The sequence below is a fragment of the Ptychodera flava genome, chromosome 1 (genome assembly GCF_041260155.1).
Source record: "Ptychodera flava strain L36383 chromosome 1, AS_Pfla_20210202, whole genome shotgun sequence".
In the NCBI taxonomy this organism is placed as follows: Eukaryota; Metazoa; Hemichordata; class Enteropneusta; family Ptychoderidae; genus Ptychodera; species Ptychodera flava.
Window position 1 is genome coordinate 54,009,317 of NC_091928.1, and position 17,262 is coordinate 54,026,578.

Genomic DNA, 17,262 nt, shown 5'->3' on the forward strand with positions numbered 1-17,262 from the left:
TGAGGAAATATGTATACATCAGATATTTCCGGGTTGAAAAATCAATCTGGTAACAATATTGATTTGTTTGTGTCATGATTTTAAGGTCAGATTCTAATCTAGAAATCATGAACAAAAGAAAATATTGATGGCAGCGAACTAAGTGACTCCAACTTATCCTGTACAGCACAATAACAATCTCTGATACAAAGTTCATTATGTTGTAAAGACATTAAATATAAGCGCATTGCCTATAGCATAATAAGAAATAATCATGTTAACCAGTTTTAACTCCAGGAGAGTCTTTGCAGAATGCTTCAGCCAAATTACTTCTTGCATTTTATATTGCCATTGCCGTCCTAAATGCAACGTTTTACTAATTTTTATGATTTTTCTGTAAATTTTTTGAAAATTTTGGATTAAATAAATATCATATTTCATTGGCTAGAGTTTTTCATCAAAATTTTGACAAAAATCTGAGAAAAATTGACTGGAGTTTATTTTATAAAGGCAACAAAAATTGACTTGGCACTCAAATTTTACCAGTGTATAACATTTTGATTTCTTCCATTCTTGTCGTATGAAGCCAATCTGAGAATTGCCAAAACGTTGATGCAATAAAGATTATTTGTAAATTTTATAGTCAGACTAAGTCTATTCCTTGGAACACTTCCAATAAGATACTCATGACGGCAATCATAAACACCAGTTAATCCCTTTCACAGTCACGATGCAAGTGTTCTCTCTATAGCTGACACTGTTTACTAATTAAAGGTATACTGTCACCTGTTCCAATTTTGCCATAGTAACCATAGATAGAGGAAAATCTAACCAATCACAGATTTTAAGGTAATATGCACCTCGAAAGTGAAAGACTTAAACTTTTGCTCTAACTTTCCTCAAGGAATCTTTCAACAATTCTCTTTCAAATCAAGAATAAAAATAGGGGGTCACCGTGCAAATTTTGGTACTAGAGAAACAAATTAACCAAGATTACCGATATTAGAAATTCAAAATGGCCGCCATCCCTGTGTTTTTCAAATTTCGAAAAAATAAGCCGGTGAAAAGTTTTCTTTCACCAAGAGCTTTAAAATGAACCCCCACATGTGGTATATCAGAAGAGAACTGTAAAAGTTTGAGAGTCCGAATGTCTGTCCCCGAGGTGCGTTCTACCTTAAGCAGGTGGCTGCTTTTTAAAAATAGCGCCATCACATGGGCATTTTGAATACCAAGGAACGCCCCTTTGACCATATATGGGCATATTTAGAATACAGGTGACTGTATACATGTACCTTTAAACACTATTTACTAATTAGACAATCTTCATCTTGACAGAATTAATTATTCAATCCTTGTCAGGTTTCAAATTTGAATGATGACAAATGCAGACTGCATTTCATTTTTTTCATGTTTATTGTATCAGAAATGAGTAAGCTCCAATTTCTGTCAAAGTTCTTGTGACGATCTTACAGTACGTGCCATTCAATACACCATACATGTATCTATCAACTTATTGTTCGTACATTTCTACAAAGATAAGAAAGGCAGGCGACTGAAGTGTATTTTAGAACTGACAATTCTTTTCAATTTGTATCAGAGTTTATATTTGAATGCATAACTATAGAAGTTCATTGTGATGTCAATGGTCAGGGAAGTGTGAAAATACAATGCTTAAAGGTTTTTAGAAAATATTAGAAAAACATGAAAAATGATTTAAATTATAAGTTACATGTATTGTTTCAGTGGTACAATCTATAAATGCCCTGTAAACACATCTACTGTCAGTGGCAATGATAACAATAGATTTTGTAAAATCATTGAAGTGGTCGTGAAAAGATTAAAAGTAAATTAGGACTCATCCAAGATGGTAACAGTCACAGTTGACCATCAGCTGTGTTCACTTCATCATAGCCTTGTACTTGTCAAATGATAACATTGTGGGTTCCACGCAGCAAAGTCTCTCTCAGAGTCCGCATCAAGATTGTAATACTTATGAATGAAGAGCAAAGCAGTAAAGCAGTACTTCAAGAGAAATGGGGTTAAAATCAGAATTCCCCCAACCCAAATTTACCATCGTAAGCTTCATCAATCTGCTTGACCTCTGAGAAGCTAAGGCTTTTGATATCAGTCGTTCAATTCTACAAAATGTCCACAACCTAGGCTTTTGATATCAGTTGTCCAGTTCTACAAAGTGTCCAATTCAAACATGTGTTTCACATTCAGTTTCATTTATTTACACTTCCTGACAGCTTCTTCTTTGCTTCCCTCCTTCACTTCTGCTTTCTAAAAATCTTTATTTCAAATAAATAATCCTTTTTGGCTTAATTTCCACCACCTCCGCCGCCGCCTCTCTGAGCGTTTGGATCCTGTGCTGACGACAACATAAGGAACAGAACTATTGGTACAATGTACATCCACTGTGGAGAGACAAAATTAGGACAGTTAGACAGCATTTTCCACAGCTTGGAAAAACACAGTGTAGCTAATTTACATAACAATTCATAATTTGCATATTCTTTTGTTTTCAAGATGTTTTTTGTATACTGATTAACATATGAATAGACTGTTCCAAAAACAGAGGGGTGATCAACCCCTAAAAATCTCTCTTGCAGAGAACCCTGCTATTAAGTATTGATCATGTAATTTGTTCAATGATGGTGGATTGATGGATTGCTATAATTATTCAGAGTGAAAAATTCAAAATTTTGCTGCTTGTTGTCATGACAGTGTCTTCTTCAATGGATGGTGATCACTTAAATGATATTTTTTACATACATGGGGCATTAGATCCTATATCCCATTTTAAAGGCCTTTTCCATTCATATCTTGTCTTTCTGAAGGAGAGTGTTACACTTTTCATCACAATGCATCAATCTCCACAAGAAAATAAGTTGATTTTTATTTTTTATATTAAATGTAGGTGATTTTAATATCTTTTCATATCAATTTGTGTCAACTTGTAATAAATATTCACTCATACCAAAATAGAGCAAAAATCTTCAGTCTGCATATTTCATCATAGATGTAAATATTATCAGCTTGTGTCTATTTGCTTGCATTTCATATTTATATTACGACTGGCACTGTGTTCCTCAGCACAGTCACACAAACCATGACCCCTGATACAAACTACGTTGCTATGTAAACATGTCAAAGACAATGTGTGTATGATGGATGGCAGACTGCATGTACACCACTATGCACTGTGTCACAGCAAAACTTCATTACAGTTGACGAGGCCAAAGTACAAGGCAGAAAAAATATTCTCATGATTTATGAATGCGACATTTCTGATAATATTGATTCAGAATATGGTGATATACTGTAAATTATTTCTCAAAAAGGTAAGGTCGGACTAAATTCTGTAATACTTCCTTCCAAGACGCGATGTCCTTCAAACAAAAATTACAGAGGAAGAAACTTAATATATACATCCATGAAAAAATTCTGACAGCACTCAGAATGATGAACATTGGAATCTGCAAATTTCTCATCTTGTTGTCACAGTTAATGCATAATTCAATTAATTTGTGCCAGTGTTGTAGATACTTGGAGCATGTAAGATAAATTATGGAAGCTTTCATCAGAAAATTTATAGCAATTACCCAAATTACTATGAGTTGGGTAGACGAGCAAAGGATATCTCACTTCAGTGAACCCATAGTAGTATATTTTACAAGTGCATTGAGGGTGGGAGGGATGGTGGTGGGACATATAATTTCCACTTAACAAATTCATTCTGCCTTCATATCAACGTCATATGCATTTTAACAAACCTAAAATATTTCAAAATCATATCTGTGAAATCAGTACTTCATTTAACAAGATATATCATTGGTTTCTTTGAGATGTTTTATATTTTTGCCTAATTTTTTATGGCAATGCAGTTGTACTTTCTATTAACAATGAAAGCATCTCGGTAACAGATCGTTGCCTTCGGGGAAAGGCTTTACATGAATACATTGATCAACTGATCTCTAATATGTTACATTATATTCACCATAACACCAATATGTAACATGAATCTACTGAATTGCTTTCAAAATATGCCTGACATTTTGGTTTTTCTAAGCTGTAAAAACTACACTGACATTTTCTCTGTATTCTACTGCTATTGAAGCATTGAGAAACGCTAGAAATTCACTGGGAAACCACAAGAGTTTCCCTGTTCCCACAGTCCTTTACTAAACACCTGCCACAGGCTCACAGACCATGAAATCTGATGTGCAATGATTTATACAGTCACTACAAAATCACCGGATTAACCGTACACTTCCTTGACCTTTGACCTTCTGACCTGACATCATGTCAAATCTTTCATGGTGCAGTTTTATAACCTTGGTTTACATCCAAGAGATTACTGTGGAGGTATATGACTATAATAAATATAATGTAAACAGAGAATGGTTACTCATTGTACCAGTGTATTTACATTGTACATGTACTGTATGTGGTGCTGTTTACCATTGTAGGTCTGTCACTGAATGTAGCATCATTAGTTGAGCTGACAGAATTTTGGGCAAATTTGGTCATTTCCCTTTTCGCATCTGTTTTTATTCAATACCTAAGACTGTGTTTGAAGCCCTGAACAGGCAAATGTTGTTAAATATCTTCTACTTCTCTTATACATCATCATTTGACCAGCAGGTCATCAGCAATTTCTGCTTAGAGATCAGGGCGGAGGCAATTTTTGACCTCATTTGACCTCAACAAAATTAAGTTGCCTGGCTTGTTTTGTAAACGGAAATGTATAGAAATGCAGCTATTTCAATGATAAGGGAGTTTGCTTAACAAAAGATGTGATAAGATTTGTAGTTTTCCCTTCCTCTGACATGTATTTGGTTATTTTCACCGAAAAGGGAAATATTTGTGGTAGATCAAACAGTGAACTCCTTTGAGTCAGGAATGTATGAGGCAAACCATGTATTTCACATTAAATAAAATTTTTGAAAATGAAATTTTATGATCAATGCTACAGTATGCAATGACTGTTTGGTACAGACTTCCAACATAACACAAGCAATACTTCTTTCATTATTTGATTTTGACAACTTACATCAAAACATTGTGTATGTCATTTCCATAAGTTCTGTTACAAATTTTGGAAAAATGTTGTTTTCTCACATGATGAACAATATAATTATTGTGAACTATTGACTGTTGATTAAGGTTGGAAAATACATGTTGGGATGTTTTGTTGAAAACTGATATCCTACAAGGTGATATTATGAGGATTTTCAAATACGCCATGATCAATGTACTTTCTTTCAGCAATGAAAAAGTGTGTAAAAATATGGTTTACTGAAATTGAAGGCAACATTTATTTTAACAAGATGGTTGCACATTTACCTAAATTATGCACACAAGATGGTAGTTGTCAGATCTTATTGTATCACTGAAAACATTGCCAATTTTGTTCTCCCTTCAAACCTTGACCTTCTGGTGAACTATGAATATGATACAGCTAGGTTTCTTTCATCCATCTCAAAGGGTAAAACAGGCCATTATGTCCAGGTTGAACTAAGACCAAAATTACCCTAACTAATATTTGATTTTCTTACATGCACTTCAACTGTTTCCCACACATACTATGAGGTTATTACGAAAATACCGCAAAGGATGCACGAGGACATTGGCGCAGCGTATCGCCCGACGCGAAGCAGAGGGCGATGCGTGGCGCCAATGTCCGAGTGCATCCTTTGCGGTATTTTCGTAATAACCTTATTATTATACATCTTACATTCCTGATCAGGGCATCAAAATGTTGGAGTAGTGACCGTTTTCGTGTCAACAATTTTTCTTCCGATTTTATCGCGCCAGTGTGGAACTCTACCTTGGACACGCTTCTGCAAGTTTTGGAGTGTGTGCACTACACACATACGTACATACAGAGCGCGCGCGAGACTTGTTTGGCACTCGTCCAAGGGGTCCCTTGAAACTATTCTACAGTGAACGCGCAGATACAGCCGCAGGGAATGGGTGTGCCTTGAAACCGTACGTGTTACGGAACGGGCGTGTGTTCCGTACGGCTTTTTTAGCGCACGCTAAATTCTATTGTTCTCGATGGTAGATGTATAATAATGTTTGATATGATATGACAATCTCATGACAATGGACAGTGTAAATTATTGACCATATTCTGATACAAAGATTACCTTGAATATTTTCCAGTTGCTTTGTTCTTGGAATTCATGATATTTTCTGATGTCAAGAAGATTTGATTCAGCCACAACAGAAAGATACACAAATTCCTAAATACAATTGAACACAATACATTAAAGCAGGACATTGGACAAAAGCTGAGCTACCATACTATTCAAGACAATCCTAGGGGTATCTATCTTTTGTGTTTATCCCAAATGGCACCCACAGACAAGCACTGGTGTCCACCATTAGGTGCATGAGGTCCAGCATTCTCTAGGTATGTTGCCTAGATCATATTTTCCAATAACTGTCAGTACTTACATATTTTCCAAAGAATGATTTCTGTTCTGTGGAGTTTCCTTTCTCTCTCTGTGCTTTTTCTTCTTCTATCTTTTGTATGTATGCCTGTGTGTCAGGGCTGTTAATAAAATTCACATCAAAGTTAATTACGCTTGGTGTGCATTATATTTAACGACCTATCTATCTATCTATTTATCTATCTATCTTTCTATCTATCTATCTACCTATCTATCTTTCTATCTATATGTTCTGTCTGTCTGACGATTGCAGCAGCATGAAACTCAAACTCAAGTAACAGATTGTAATGAAGACAGACAGACAGACAAACAGATATATATATATATATATATATATATATATATATATATATATATATATCATTCAAACTATTTTATTTCTAATTGGTCAATTAACAGATGTTCTTGAAACTCTCTACTTACACAGGTCCAGTAGTGATTGCAGCAAGTTCAACTGTTGTGTTAAAATTACTCAGATCAGCATCATCTACATCGTCTCCATGGCAATTGCCTTCCATCGCTTCAATATTAATGCCTAACACATGCCCTGATGGATCTATGGTGACAGTCAACAAATCACTGAGTCTTGATTCATACAGTGAACACTAAAAGTGAAAGAAACAAAAATATAATTTCATATTATTGATTTGTCTCTTTGATTCTCATCTAAAGCTCCATAAGCTATAAATCTTGATATCTATTATTTTTTTATTTAATCCCAATTGTCAATGAGGTAAAAACAACTAATATGATTAATATTCCACTCTGAGCTTATACTATCCAAAATATTTTGAAGGGACTGAGCCCTTCTTCTTCGCCGGGGCCACTGCAATGCTTTTGTCATGAGGATGTAAAGAGTTCTGAACTTTACAGTGGATAGTTCAAGATCATTGATTGCAGTGGACTTATACTGTATTGCACACTTCCAAAAGATAAATGAAAATAAACGTGTCTTTAATAGGGAAAATACTAAAAATACTAACATGTATCACATGTACAGGTATTGTCTGTATTAAGTAGAGGGCTAACGTTGCTAAGTAAGGAGTTGTCTGATTTCAATGTCAATACTGGTATTACATGATAGTCAATGAACAGAAAGTGAAAAGCATTTCATGAAACGTACAGGTGCTCCAACACCAAGTGACTATCAAACACCGTCAACAAAATTACTGTAAAGTAAAATTTTCTTGTCAACCAAACAAAACAACAACATGATTGATGGTTTTATCAGTGTGATTCTATTTAAAGATTTCCTTAAGCACCTCTTACATTGTATGTCACAATGCAAGTAGGTCAAGTAAGTTTTTGTGAACTGGTATTCTTCATCATAAATTGTTAACAGAAATTGTTAAGTTAATCGATGAACGCTTGTGACCCAGTGGGGTGAGCAAGTTCAAAGGTCAGTAGTCAAGTACCATAATTTTTTTTCATCAGCCAGGGAATGTAGGCCATTACAATTTACTGGTGCTAGTATGATGTAGGTTTCCCTGTCTACTTGGGAATAGACAAGTATCCAGTCAAAGCCCTGGTGTAGTTTGAGATGAATTCCATTTAACTGGTATTGTGTCAATGATAAAAAGTGTTATTCCATGCACCATATACTGTGTATTCACGCCGGGGGAATAACACGTAGTAATAGATGTTATAACGGGTTCCTTTGTTTTCATGACCTCATGTACACTTTGCAACTTTTAACATCACTGATTGATTTCATACTTACCGCTCTGATGAATGAAGATACATATTTGTCATTGTCTTCTTCTCCATATGTTATCTTGGTTGGTACTCTGACGCGATAAAGTGCATTAGGGTTCGAAGATGCCTCCTGTCAAAGAGATATCATTATAGAATGCTATTCAGGATGTACAGCCAGTAGAATGAAACCACTGTCATTTTGACATTGAATTTTATTACTTAAAGTCCTAGAGGGTGTGTGATGGAGTGTGGTGACAAATGCTATTGTGTGATGGGGTTATAACTGTCATAGTCATATGGTTGGGTGTATGGGTATACATACATGTATGGTGAGGTTGGTGTGACATGAAAGTTTGAAAGCAGTCTTGTGGTGCATGCCATGTGGTCCTTTTGTGGAGAGGGTTGCCCTGTGTGGGATAGTTGTGTTTGAATGAGACAGTGGTGTATGCTATGGTAAAGTAATGTGTGTGATGAGATGCAGAGCGGTTTCCTCGGTACAGAGTATGGTGTGCATTGTTGCTGAAGTGTGTTCTACAATGTTCAACATAGAAAGCTGAGGGTTCTCAATGAATGGTGTTCTGTGTTGCTGTACTGCAATCAAGGAACGGACTATAACATTATAGCTTTCTTGATTTTGAAAGAAGGTTTAAAACCATTCACCACAACCCTGTGTTTCTCTTGAAAGGTAGAGCTCTACATGATGAACACACTGCATGGTAAAAGGTCTGAATGTGAAGTAAAAGCTGACAAATTGGACATTCATTGCATTATGTTTGGTATTTTGAGATTTGGTTTTAATAATTTGGAGCATACTGCTAGTGAAGATATTTGCGTTGAACACTGTATAATGCATAATGGTGCTCCACACAAAGTTGTATCACTACAATGCTGTGACATGTATTGTGTGTGTTCTGTACAATATCACATAACATTCTTACCCTCAGCTTGTCTCTGAATTCTGCCGGTATTGTCTCTGTCTGTATGTGTGTACCGATGGTACTCTTCAAGGAACGGAATGACAGACTTCCTCTGTCAGTAAATTCTACACCTGGATCTGAAAGAGAACAAATCAAATGATAATAACAGAGATGGCTTTTTGGTGATAAATGTTCTATATCACAAGAGATTTCCCAAGTTGATTTTCCATGTCCTCTGCTGTTCTTTTTTCAGTGTACATGTACATGTACATTGTACTAGTTTTCCAAATGATAAAATGTCCTGTCTAACCGTCGGTCACTAACATTGAGCAGCGGTCTGCAGTTAATTACCAAGCAGCAAAGGTCCTCTAATCTTTAGGCAGCACTATTCAACTTTGACATATACTTGATTTCTGCTTTAAAGAGCATTTGGCCTTGTTGATGACTGTGTAATACATGATCAAAACTATGACACTGTTATCATATCAGACAGGATGAATCACAGAGTGTGGAGGGACTTTGGATGAATACATCTCTAGGCAGCTGTTTATAAACAGAATGGATATCTTCACATGTGAAGTCTTGATGGAGCCTAAGAGACATGTGTACTCAATTGTTTGTATTAAACTTTGATCTTGTAAAGTATCAACATTTCTGGATAATATTCCAATGTCATTTGTAATCTATAGAGTGCCATTGATGATACATAGCACAAGTCAATAGAAATGAAATAGCAAAACCCTGGGAACAAGAACAGTATAGATTCAAATTGACTGCCAAGCCCACATACATGTAGGCATATCTTTTGTGTCTGATAGAATCTTGTGGTGCATTTCTCCTGTTGTATGACACCATGCATTTGGTATTTACTAAGTATTATGACACACAGCTTATATCACGTGATAGCTACAGTGTAGTGTATAAGACAGCAGTGTAACAGTTTTTCTCTGTCTGTCTTCACTTCCAGGCAAATTGTCACAGGCAGTTGATGGATGATTGTTAATTGACTGATTCTGCCGCATGGCTACGAGGTCATATAGGAAAATGGCACTCGACAATCATTAAACATTTGCAGCAAAACAGTTCATACATATTCAATGCCCTGAGAGCTCTACAGTTATTGTAGATTCTTGAAAACTGTTGCCAAAACTTGGAATGAAAAAATCCATGAATAGAAATCATGCTACGGAGCTACATGGGGTACTATACATATACCTAATCATGAATATACCATGGAGCTAGAAACAGATCTAGCTCAATGATTATACTTACCTATTCCTATTGCATGCTGTATTGGTAAATTCAGATTACCTGAGTCAATGTCTATCGAACCATCACCCTGTAACATTGATAAATATATATAAAATCAACAATGAAGTATTATGAAGAAACAACGCTCTTATATTCGACAGCTTCACTTGCTGTCTTGTGCAAGTAGTAGTACATCCTGCCACAGGGGGGCCAGTTATCTGGTTGTTGTTGTTGTTTGTACTGTTGTTTATGTTTATATTAGTCGAGTTGTTGTTGTTGTCGATCAATAAAATTCAAAGAATATAACTATTGTGTTGTTGTTGTTTCAAACGTGATGTAGATGTCTAAGAAACACTGCAAGGACGCTATCATTATTTGACCCAATTCAACACTCTGCCAACGTACTCACTGAGTCACTATAGCCTATAGGTAGAGGGTGTACGTTGAGGGAGAGTTGAATCCTGCTTTGATCCATAGCCTTACCTCTTTGTTTGTTGTGTAGTGTAAGTCCGTACACAACACAACGGAGGGATTGCACGGCTACAGATCGAAGCTAAAGTGCTGGGCAAGTACATGGTAGCTGCAAAATTGTAGCTCTACGGTGAGGCGGTCGGTGAGTTTTGGTTTTTGCGACCTCTCTCACCAGTAGAGCTACAATGCCGAAGGCCCTGTAGCATACAAAATAAGCGCGCCACACATGGCGCGGCATTTTCATGTAAAATCCCACATATTTACTGCATTTGGTCGTACCGTTTTATCACTACTGAAGACTAAACACTATACTACACTAACCTTGTCGTTTATGGGGTTTGGTATTAGCACAGACATGTCGATCGCGTTCCATAAACATTGAGCGTGTTTCTGGGAACCGCCATTACCGGAAGTTGGTAATGGCGGCTCCAAGAAATGTTTTTGGAACGCGATCGACGTATTTGAACAAATACCAAACCCCATACACGACAAGGTTAGTGTAGTATAATGTTTAATCTTCAGTAGTGATAAATCAGTATGACCAAATGCAGTAAATATATGGGATTTTACATCAAAATGCCGTGCCATGTGCAGCATGCTTATTTTGTATGCTTCAGGGCCTTCGGCATTGTAGCTCTACTGGTGAGCGATATCGCAAAAACCAAAACTCACCGACCGCCTCACCGTAGAGCTACAATATTTTGCAGCTGGGCAAGTACACTATCTCAAGCATGAACGTACATGCAGAATAAGACTAATTTGACGAGGTGTTTTGATGTCACTATCTGACTATGACTGCAATAAGTTAGATCCATGTTTATGCACGTGCACAGTATCATGCAATCTCGTGTGATTCCGGTATGGAATGGCAGCAGCTAGGGCCCAGGGACCGAGGCAGAAATACAGGCCGGCTTGCTTGGACAACAGTACTATACCATGGTACGAGACCTTGCACAATCACATGCATGTAGGGGAGAAAATGTGCGTGAAGAGACCAGTCATGGAGCAACATAAGCAAAATTCCTCGCGTCTCTGTTTCAAATAGGCTAAAATGTCAACACAAAGCAAGTCATTGGCTCACCCGTTTCGCTGATGACTCCGAAAATATAAAAAATGCGACAAAGAAGTAGACGGTCATGCATAGATGCACGGACGTCGCCATTTTGAATGGCGCCACCAATGTGTGAACTTTGTGTCAGGGACACGCCAAGGAAGGGGCGGGGCAAACGGCGCCGCGGTTATTATATTATCAAGTCACAGCAGAAGGCCGCCTGTGCTCGTAATACCACTTTTGGTGCTGTGTGATGTGACTCCTTGGTGCTTTAAACGCCGGCAATACACACCTGTAGGGCGAAATGTAGAACTGGTCGCCAGTGGCAATTGGAAGTTGTAGTAGGGGACTAAGCCTTACCCGTAACCAGGGATAGCACAGTATCAACCAATTTCATTAGTTTGCATAAGAAATGCCAGAAAAAAATCTTTGTAATATTGTCTTGAAACCTTCACAAAAGACTTGGAATGAGAAGTCATTTTGAAAAATTACATTCACTAAGTGGCGTCACGTGCTACTATAGCGTACATTTCAGGATAAAATGGCAAGAATATTCCTTTCTGTACAAAATGCCTTCAAGTTGGAAAAAATGCTGACTCAACAGTTTTTCTTTGTGTTTGTTATAAACATTTCATAGTGTAACTTCCTAAACTTGTCAGCAACACTAATTTTCTCTATAGAATCTAACTGTCATTTGTAAAGGAATTTTTTTGAATCTACACTGCAGGAAAAAATACTTTATTCTTAATTAGCTTTGTACATGGGTGCGCCCCTGTTTAAGGGCTGGAATTTTAAATTAATTTACCTTAAAACAATTAAAACTGCATAAAAATCAACGGTAATATAATGCATGTTTCTGTAAGATGTATCTAAACAGCAAGATGGAACACTACTCTTTCTCATCATTTTTCTTGTCTGTACCCTACACAGCATACATATAGGCCTACATCAGGAAAATGACTCTATTCCCTGACGATTGCATAGCAGTGTGTTTTGCTGAAATTAAGGAAAATGACAAAAAAAGCATATCTTCGGTTGAAAACACATGGGGTAGGCCACTTTCGGGCCCCTAACTCAAAACGTTTATTTTTGTCAATATAATTGTTCAGAGCACAACATGGCAATATTCACTGACAAGTTTTTGGGCTTTTTTCACTGAAAACATGGTATGTTTCGATTCACTTCTGGGCAACAATAAAAAGCTTATCACAAATCCACTGACGCTCGGTTGGTTCAGGTCTAGAATATAAAACTCGTTCACAAATATTTCATGAGCAACAAAGATATCGAAACATAAATCAGGGTTTATATATAGCATCACATGACGTAACAAAAATTGCAATCAAGTTTGGACAAAAGCTTCCTAAAACTGCAGCCAGACAGCAGACAGTTGTCTGAGTCATACAATAGCAAAGAAAGAAGGAAACTTCCAGGAAAATAATCTAAACTTCATTAATAAATATAACCATAAATTTTCCATAAATTCTGACAGTAAACGCTTTGGGGAAAAAACGATCATTAAATCTTTAAACCTACCAAGAAAGATATAATTCATTGTATGATTATTAAAGACATAAATTAGAAATACGAAAACTACGAAAGTATGGTTATCGTAATCACAATTCATTCTATACTGAAAATCATCGTTTGGATTACGGTCATTATCAATTTTGGAAATGAATTATACGTCACTATATTGTGCACTTCAGTTGTTTTTACATCTCATCATTTCATTAACACGATTTGAACTAATTTAGGATAATTGGATGGTGAAGTAATGTCGATTTAATCTACAAATGTAATCTCATCTGCTTTTCTTTTTACATTACACACTTGTTTTTATGAGTAATTTGCAATATTGATACATTTAGCTATGTGACACCTCACATTTTTGAGAAATTTGAAAAATATGAAAATCCAATTATCCCAAATTAGTTCCAATCGTGTTCATTGAACACACTATCAGTGTCATCCATCCAGTCTTATCAACTTTATTTTGTACAAAATGACAATCAAGAGTAGAAGATAAAGAGGACGTCGATGAAAATTAAACATCAACTTTATTAAGGTAGTACTACCAGAATTTTTTGAAGCGTGAAAATGCCAGGAAAATGAATGTTTTTGAACTAATCAAAAATTCTCAAAGGCAGGGTAAAAGCAACTTTCCAAAGTGTCTTCTGGGTGTTGCTACTGTTTTTAAGGTGTAATTCCCTTTCTCACGCGCGGCCGCCTTTTCATCTCTTTCCGAACACCTCGATAAGAACTCTCTAGCTCGATCCTCTGACCTTTCTGTTAAATAGACACATAACTGCCTTTCTGTCCCCACCTGGCCCATCCTCTGATCCTTGAAACTTTAAATTTTGCTGTTTACGATTTCATTCAGACAAACAGCACATCCGTCTATCTGTTGTAGGCAGTTCCAATATGTAACCACAGACAACGGCACGCTAGCGTACCGGTACGTCCGCCCAGTTGATTTTTGCCAACTGTGAAAAACGTGAATTTTTTCCTGTTCGCGGGTAGCATAAAATCGACCTCCGATCGAAGAGTTGCTTAAGGTGATATGCGCCTCGAAAGTGAAAGACTTAAACTTTTGCTCAAACTTTCCCCACTGAAACTTTCGACCCTTCTCTTACCAAAGCAAGAATAAAAATCGGGGGTCACCTTGCAAAGTTTGGAACTAGAGAATCAAATTGCCTAAGATTTCCCGATATTTGCAATTCAAAATGGCTGCCATCCCTGTGTTAACAATATGGAGAAGAAAGAAAAATTTCGATTTTCGAAAAACTATGACGATGAAAACTTTTCTTTCATCAAGAGCTTTAAAATGAGCTCCCACAAGTGGTAGGTCAGAAGGAAATTGATAACAATTGAAAGCCCAAATTTCTGTCCCCGAGGCGCGTTCTACCTTAAGAAGATCCATTACAAAAATAGCTTTTGTTGACTTCTGTATGGTAGGGGACGTTCACACTCACACGCAAACATTACTAGACCCGTGCAGTGACCCAATACAGACCCTGCGTGTGACATGATTAATAATTCTTCTGAACATACATGGTTCTTGCCCTCGTGGCGGTGGGAACGACGCCAGTGACTTCAAAGGTATCGAGTAAACACGCAGCAAAATATTTACAAGTGGGGGCCGGTGAAGTTGGATCACTGATGACAGACAGATGGACGGATAAACACTGTCATCAAATGGGTGGCATGTTGACAGTCAGAGAACAGCAAAAGTTAGCAGGCTTAGGGTATAGAGGAAAGCACGTATCCCTTTAACGATTATCGTTCTAAGGTATTTATCTTGGAGAGGCTGTCCATTTACAAATACTGTATCTATAGAGGTCGAATTAAAATGATCAATAACCGGAACATTTTAAATATTAAGCTTATAATAAAACAAATAATACATCTTTCTTTTTCTATGACAGCTGGACGAGAGCCCCATAATAACGGTAATCCTGGCGCAGTCAGAATATGTTAAACCGACCGTGTAAAACTGAACGTTGCCTATACTCGACAGCATTGTTCAGTTTGCATAGGGCACAGAGAGACGCTCATGCAGAGTTTTGAAAATTCGATATTTTTTTTGTAATTGGAGTTTACTCGAGTAGCCATACGCCCAGTTGCGAACAAACCTTGCAAAGATTTCGTTTCAAATGTCAATATAAGCAACACATCGCTTTTTATCGATCGTACAGCTGTTACAGTTTATCATCGTTGTTGAAGAACCTTGAGTTTTGTCATACAGATTGTCATACAGATTGTCATATTGATTGTCATACAGAGGTTGTTCAGAATTTTCTAGAGATATTTTACGTCATCGCAACTTATTTCTGTGTCTGATCAGAAAGAGGATTTAATTGTACATACATTTTCACCATGCGCACTGGGGGTGACATTTGACTATTTGATTATGGCACAAGACAGTAAATCAAAATGATGCCAACACGACAATCTATTCAAGTTGTATCTACAACGTCGGTATACGAAAAAACAGTACAAGCAAAGTATGCCTCACACCATTCTTTTGTTAACATGGATGAACGCGCACCTCGGTCGTTGTTGTCGTTGTTTTGTTGTATTCATTCTACTTAATCTGACGAAGGTTAGTTTTTGTCAGAAACCATGGTGATGTATTTAATTTTAAAATTCCTGTCACGACTTGCCAGACTCGGAGAAGAAAAAAGTTCCATCAAAAGTAGACTGTGCTTTTCTTATCCTGTTAACCTCTTTCACCTTCCGGGTTGCCTTTAAAGACATTTGTTTCTTTGTCAACGCCCTGTGTCGTAAACTGATGACGTCACACTTTGGTGTTTCTTCTTGCAATTGCGTATTGTAGTTTGCCGGATGACTCCTGTTTTTTTTCGGCCGTCGTTGTGATTAGTACGTTATAACGAAAGCAGATTTCTTATCTACCTTACCAAACTTTTGAAGTGAATGCTGATACAAAAAGGTGTGTACAGCATCGAGTACACATAACGCCTAATGTAGAATTCTGACAACTGACTGTTCCCATGCATTTCTGTCTCAGGGACCAGCATTTGTACTTCTATCCTCTGGGAAGACCTATATACAATTTTAAGACCACACAAAAGGCCGAATTCTCAGTGATGTATTTGAACGCAACAGGATGCAATGACAATAACATTATCAACTATCTGGTCACACAGTAGCCCTGTAGGCATTTAAATTATAAATGATTGTAGTTATGGACTCATTTATTGACATAATATTATTATTGAAATGATATCATTGCATTAAATAAATGATGAATAATAATTGGTATGTAGAACAGTGTCCTGTAAATAGTGACATAAACTCGATGGGAAATTGCTAGGGAAACCATCTCTATGGAAACGATTAAGAGGAAGGATACACGCCGGGGTTAGTTTTGGCCTTCAATTGGATAATCTGCGAAAAGACGCCGTAGAGGTGCGTTCTTGCGCAATTATAGACTCTCCGGGTCATCAATTTAAATTTTCTGAAACAGAGACCTGTGGATGTTAACAGATTCAAGAATGATGTAAATTCAGACTTCCCTAGATATGTGATATCATTCATAGGGTCATCGAAAGAGTACTAAGAATAAGTATGATTATTACATCTGTAATATTTGAGATAAATTTATAGATTTTTCAACGTCCAACATACAAGGTATGAAAATGTACGATTAATGTGACTCAGTCGTCATATATAGCTTTTCCCCTTATTTTGTTTTTCATATTCACACTCTCGAACTTCTAACGTATAATCAAATGCAGTATAATTCACATTTTTAAAAGAAGTTCCCACTATAAATTGAATATTGTAGGATACGGTATATATATTGTATTTGATATAGTATCTGCTTCTTCTTTAATCTTCACCGATTCTAATTTCTGACTTACTTTCAAATAGGCCTAATTAGTTTTGATTGTGTTTTAAACAATTATCTGGT

At 36.7% G+C, this 17,262-nt stretch overlaps 1 protein-coding gene across 1 annotated transcript; it reads right to left on the reverse strand.

The window, feature by feature from the left end:
• Positions 1-1,373: 1,373 nt before the first annotated feature.
• Positions 1,374-11,995, reverse strand: LOC139141020 (ER membrane protein complex subunit 10-like). Its single transcript, XM_070710588.1, has 7 exons — positions 11,856-11,995; positions 10,325-10,391; positions 9,074-9,189; positions 8,161-8,265; positions 6,864-7,045; positions 6,445-6,541; positions 1,374-2,396 (listed from the first exon to the last, which is right to left on the reverse strand). The coding sequence occupies exons 1-7, from the start codon at positions 11,934-11,936 to the stop codon at positions 2,301-2,303; spliced, it is 744 nt and encodes a 247-aa protein (XP_070566689.1). The 5' UTR covers positions 11,937-11,995; the 3' UTR covers positions 1,374-2,300.
• Positions 11,996-17,262: the final 5,267 nt, after the last annotated feature.

Coding starts and splice junctions, on each gene's coding strand:
- LOC139141020 (XM_070710588.1), bottom strand. CDS start 11,936: ATGGCGACGTCCGTGCATCTATGCATGACCGTCTACTTCTTTGTCGCA. Junction 6,542..6,863: donor GCAATCACTACTGGACCTGT/GTAAGTAGAGAG, acceptor TTTTATTAACAG/CCCTGACACACAGGCATACA. Junction 2,397..6,444: donor AATCATTCTTTGGAAAATAT/GTAAGTACTGAC, acceptor GTCTCTCCACAG/TGGATGTACATTGTACCAAT.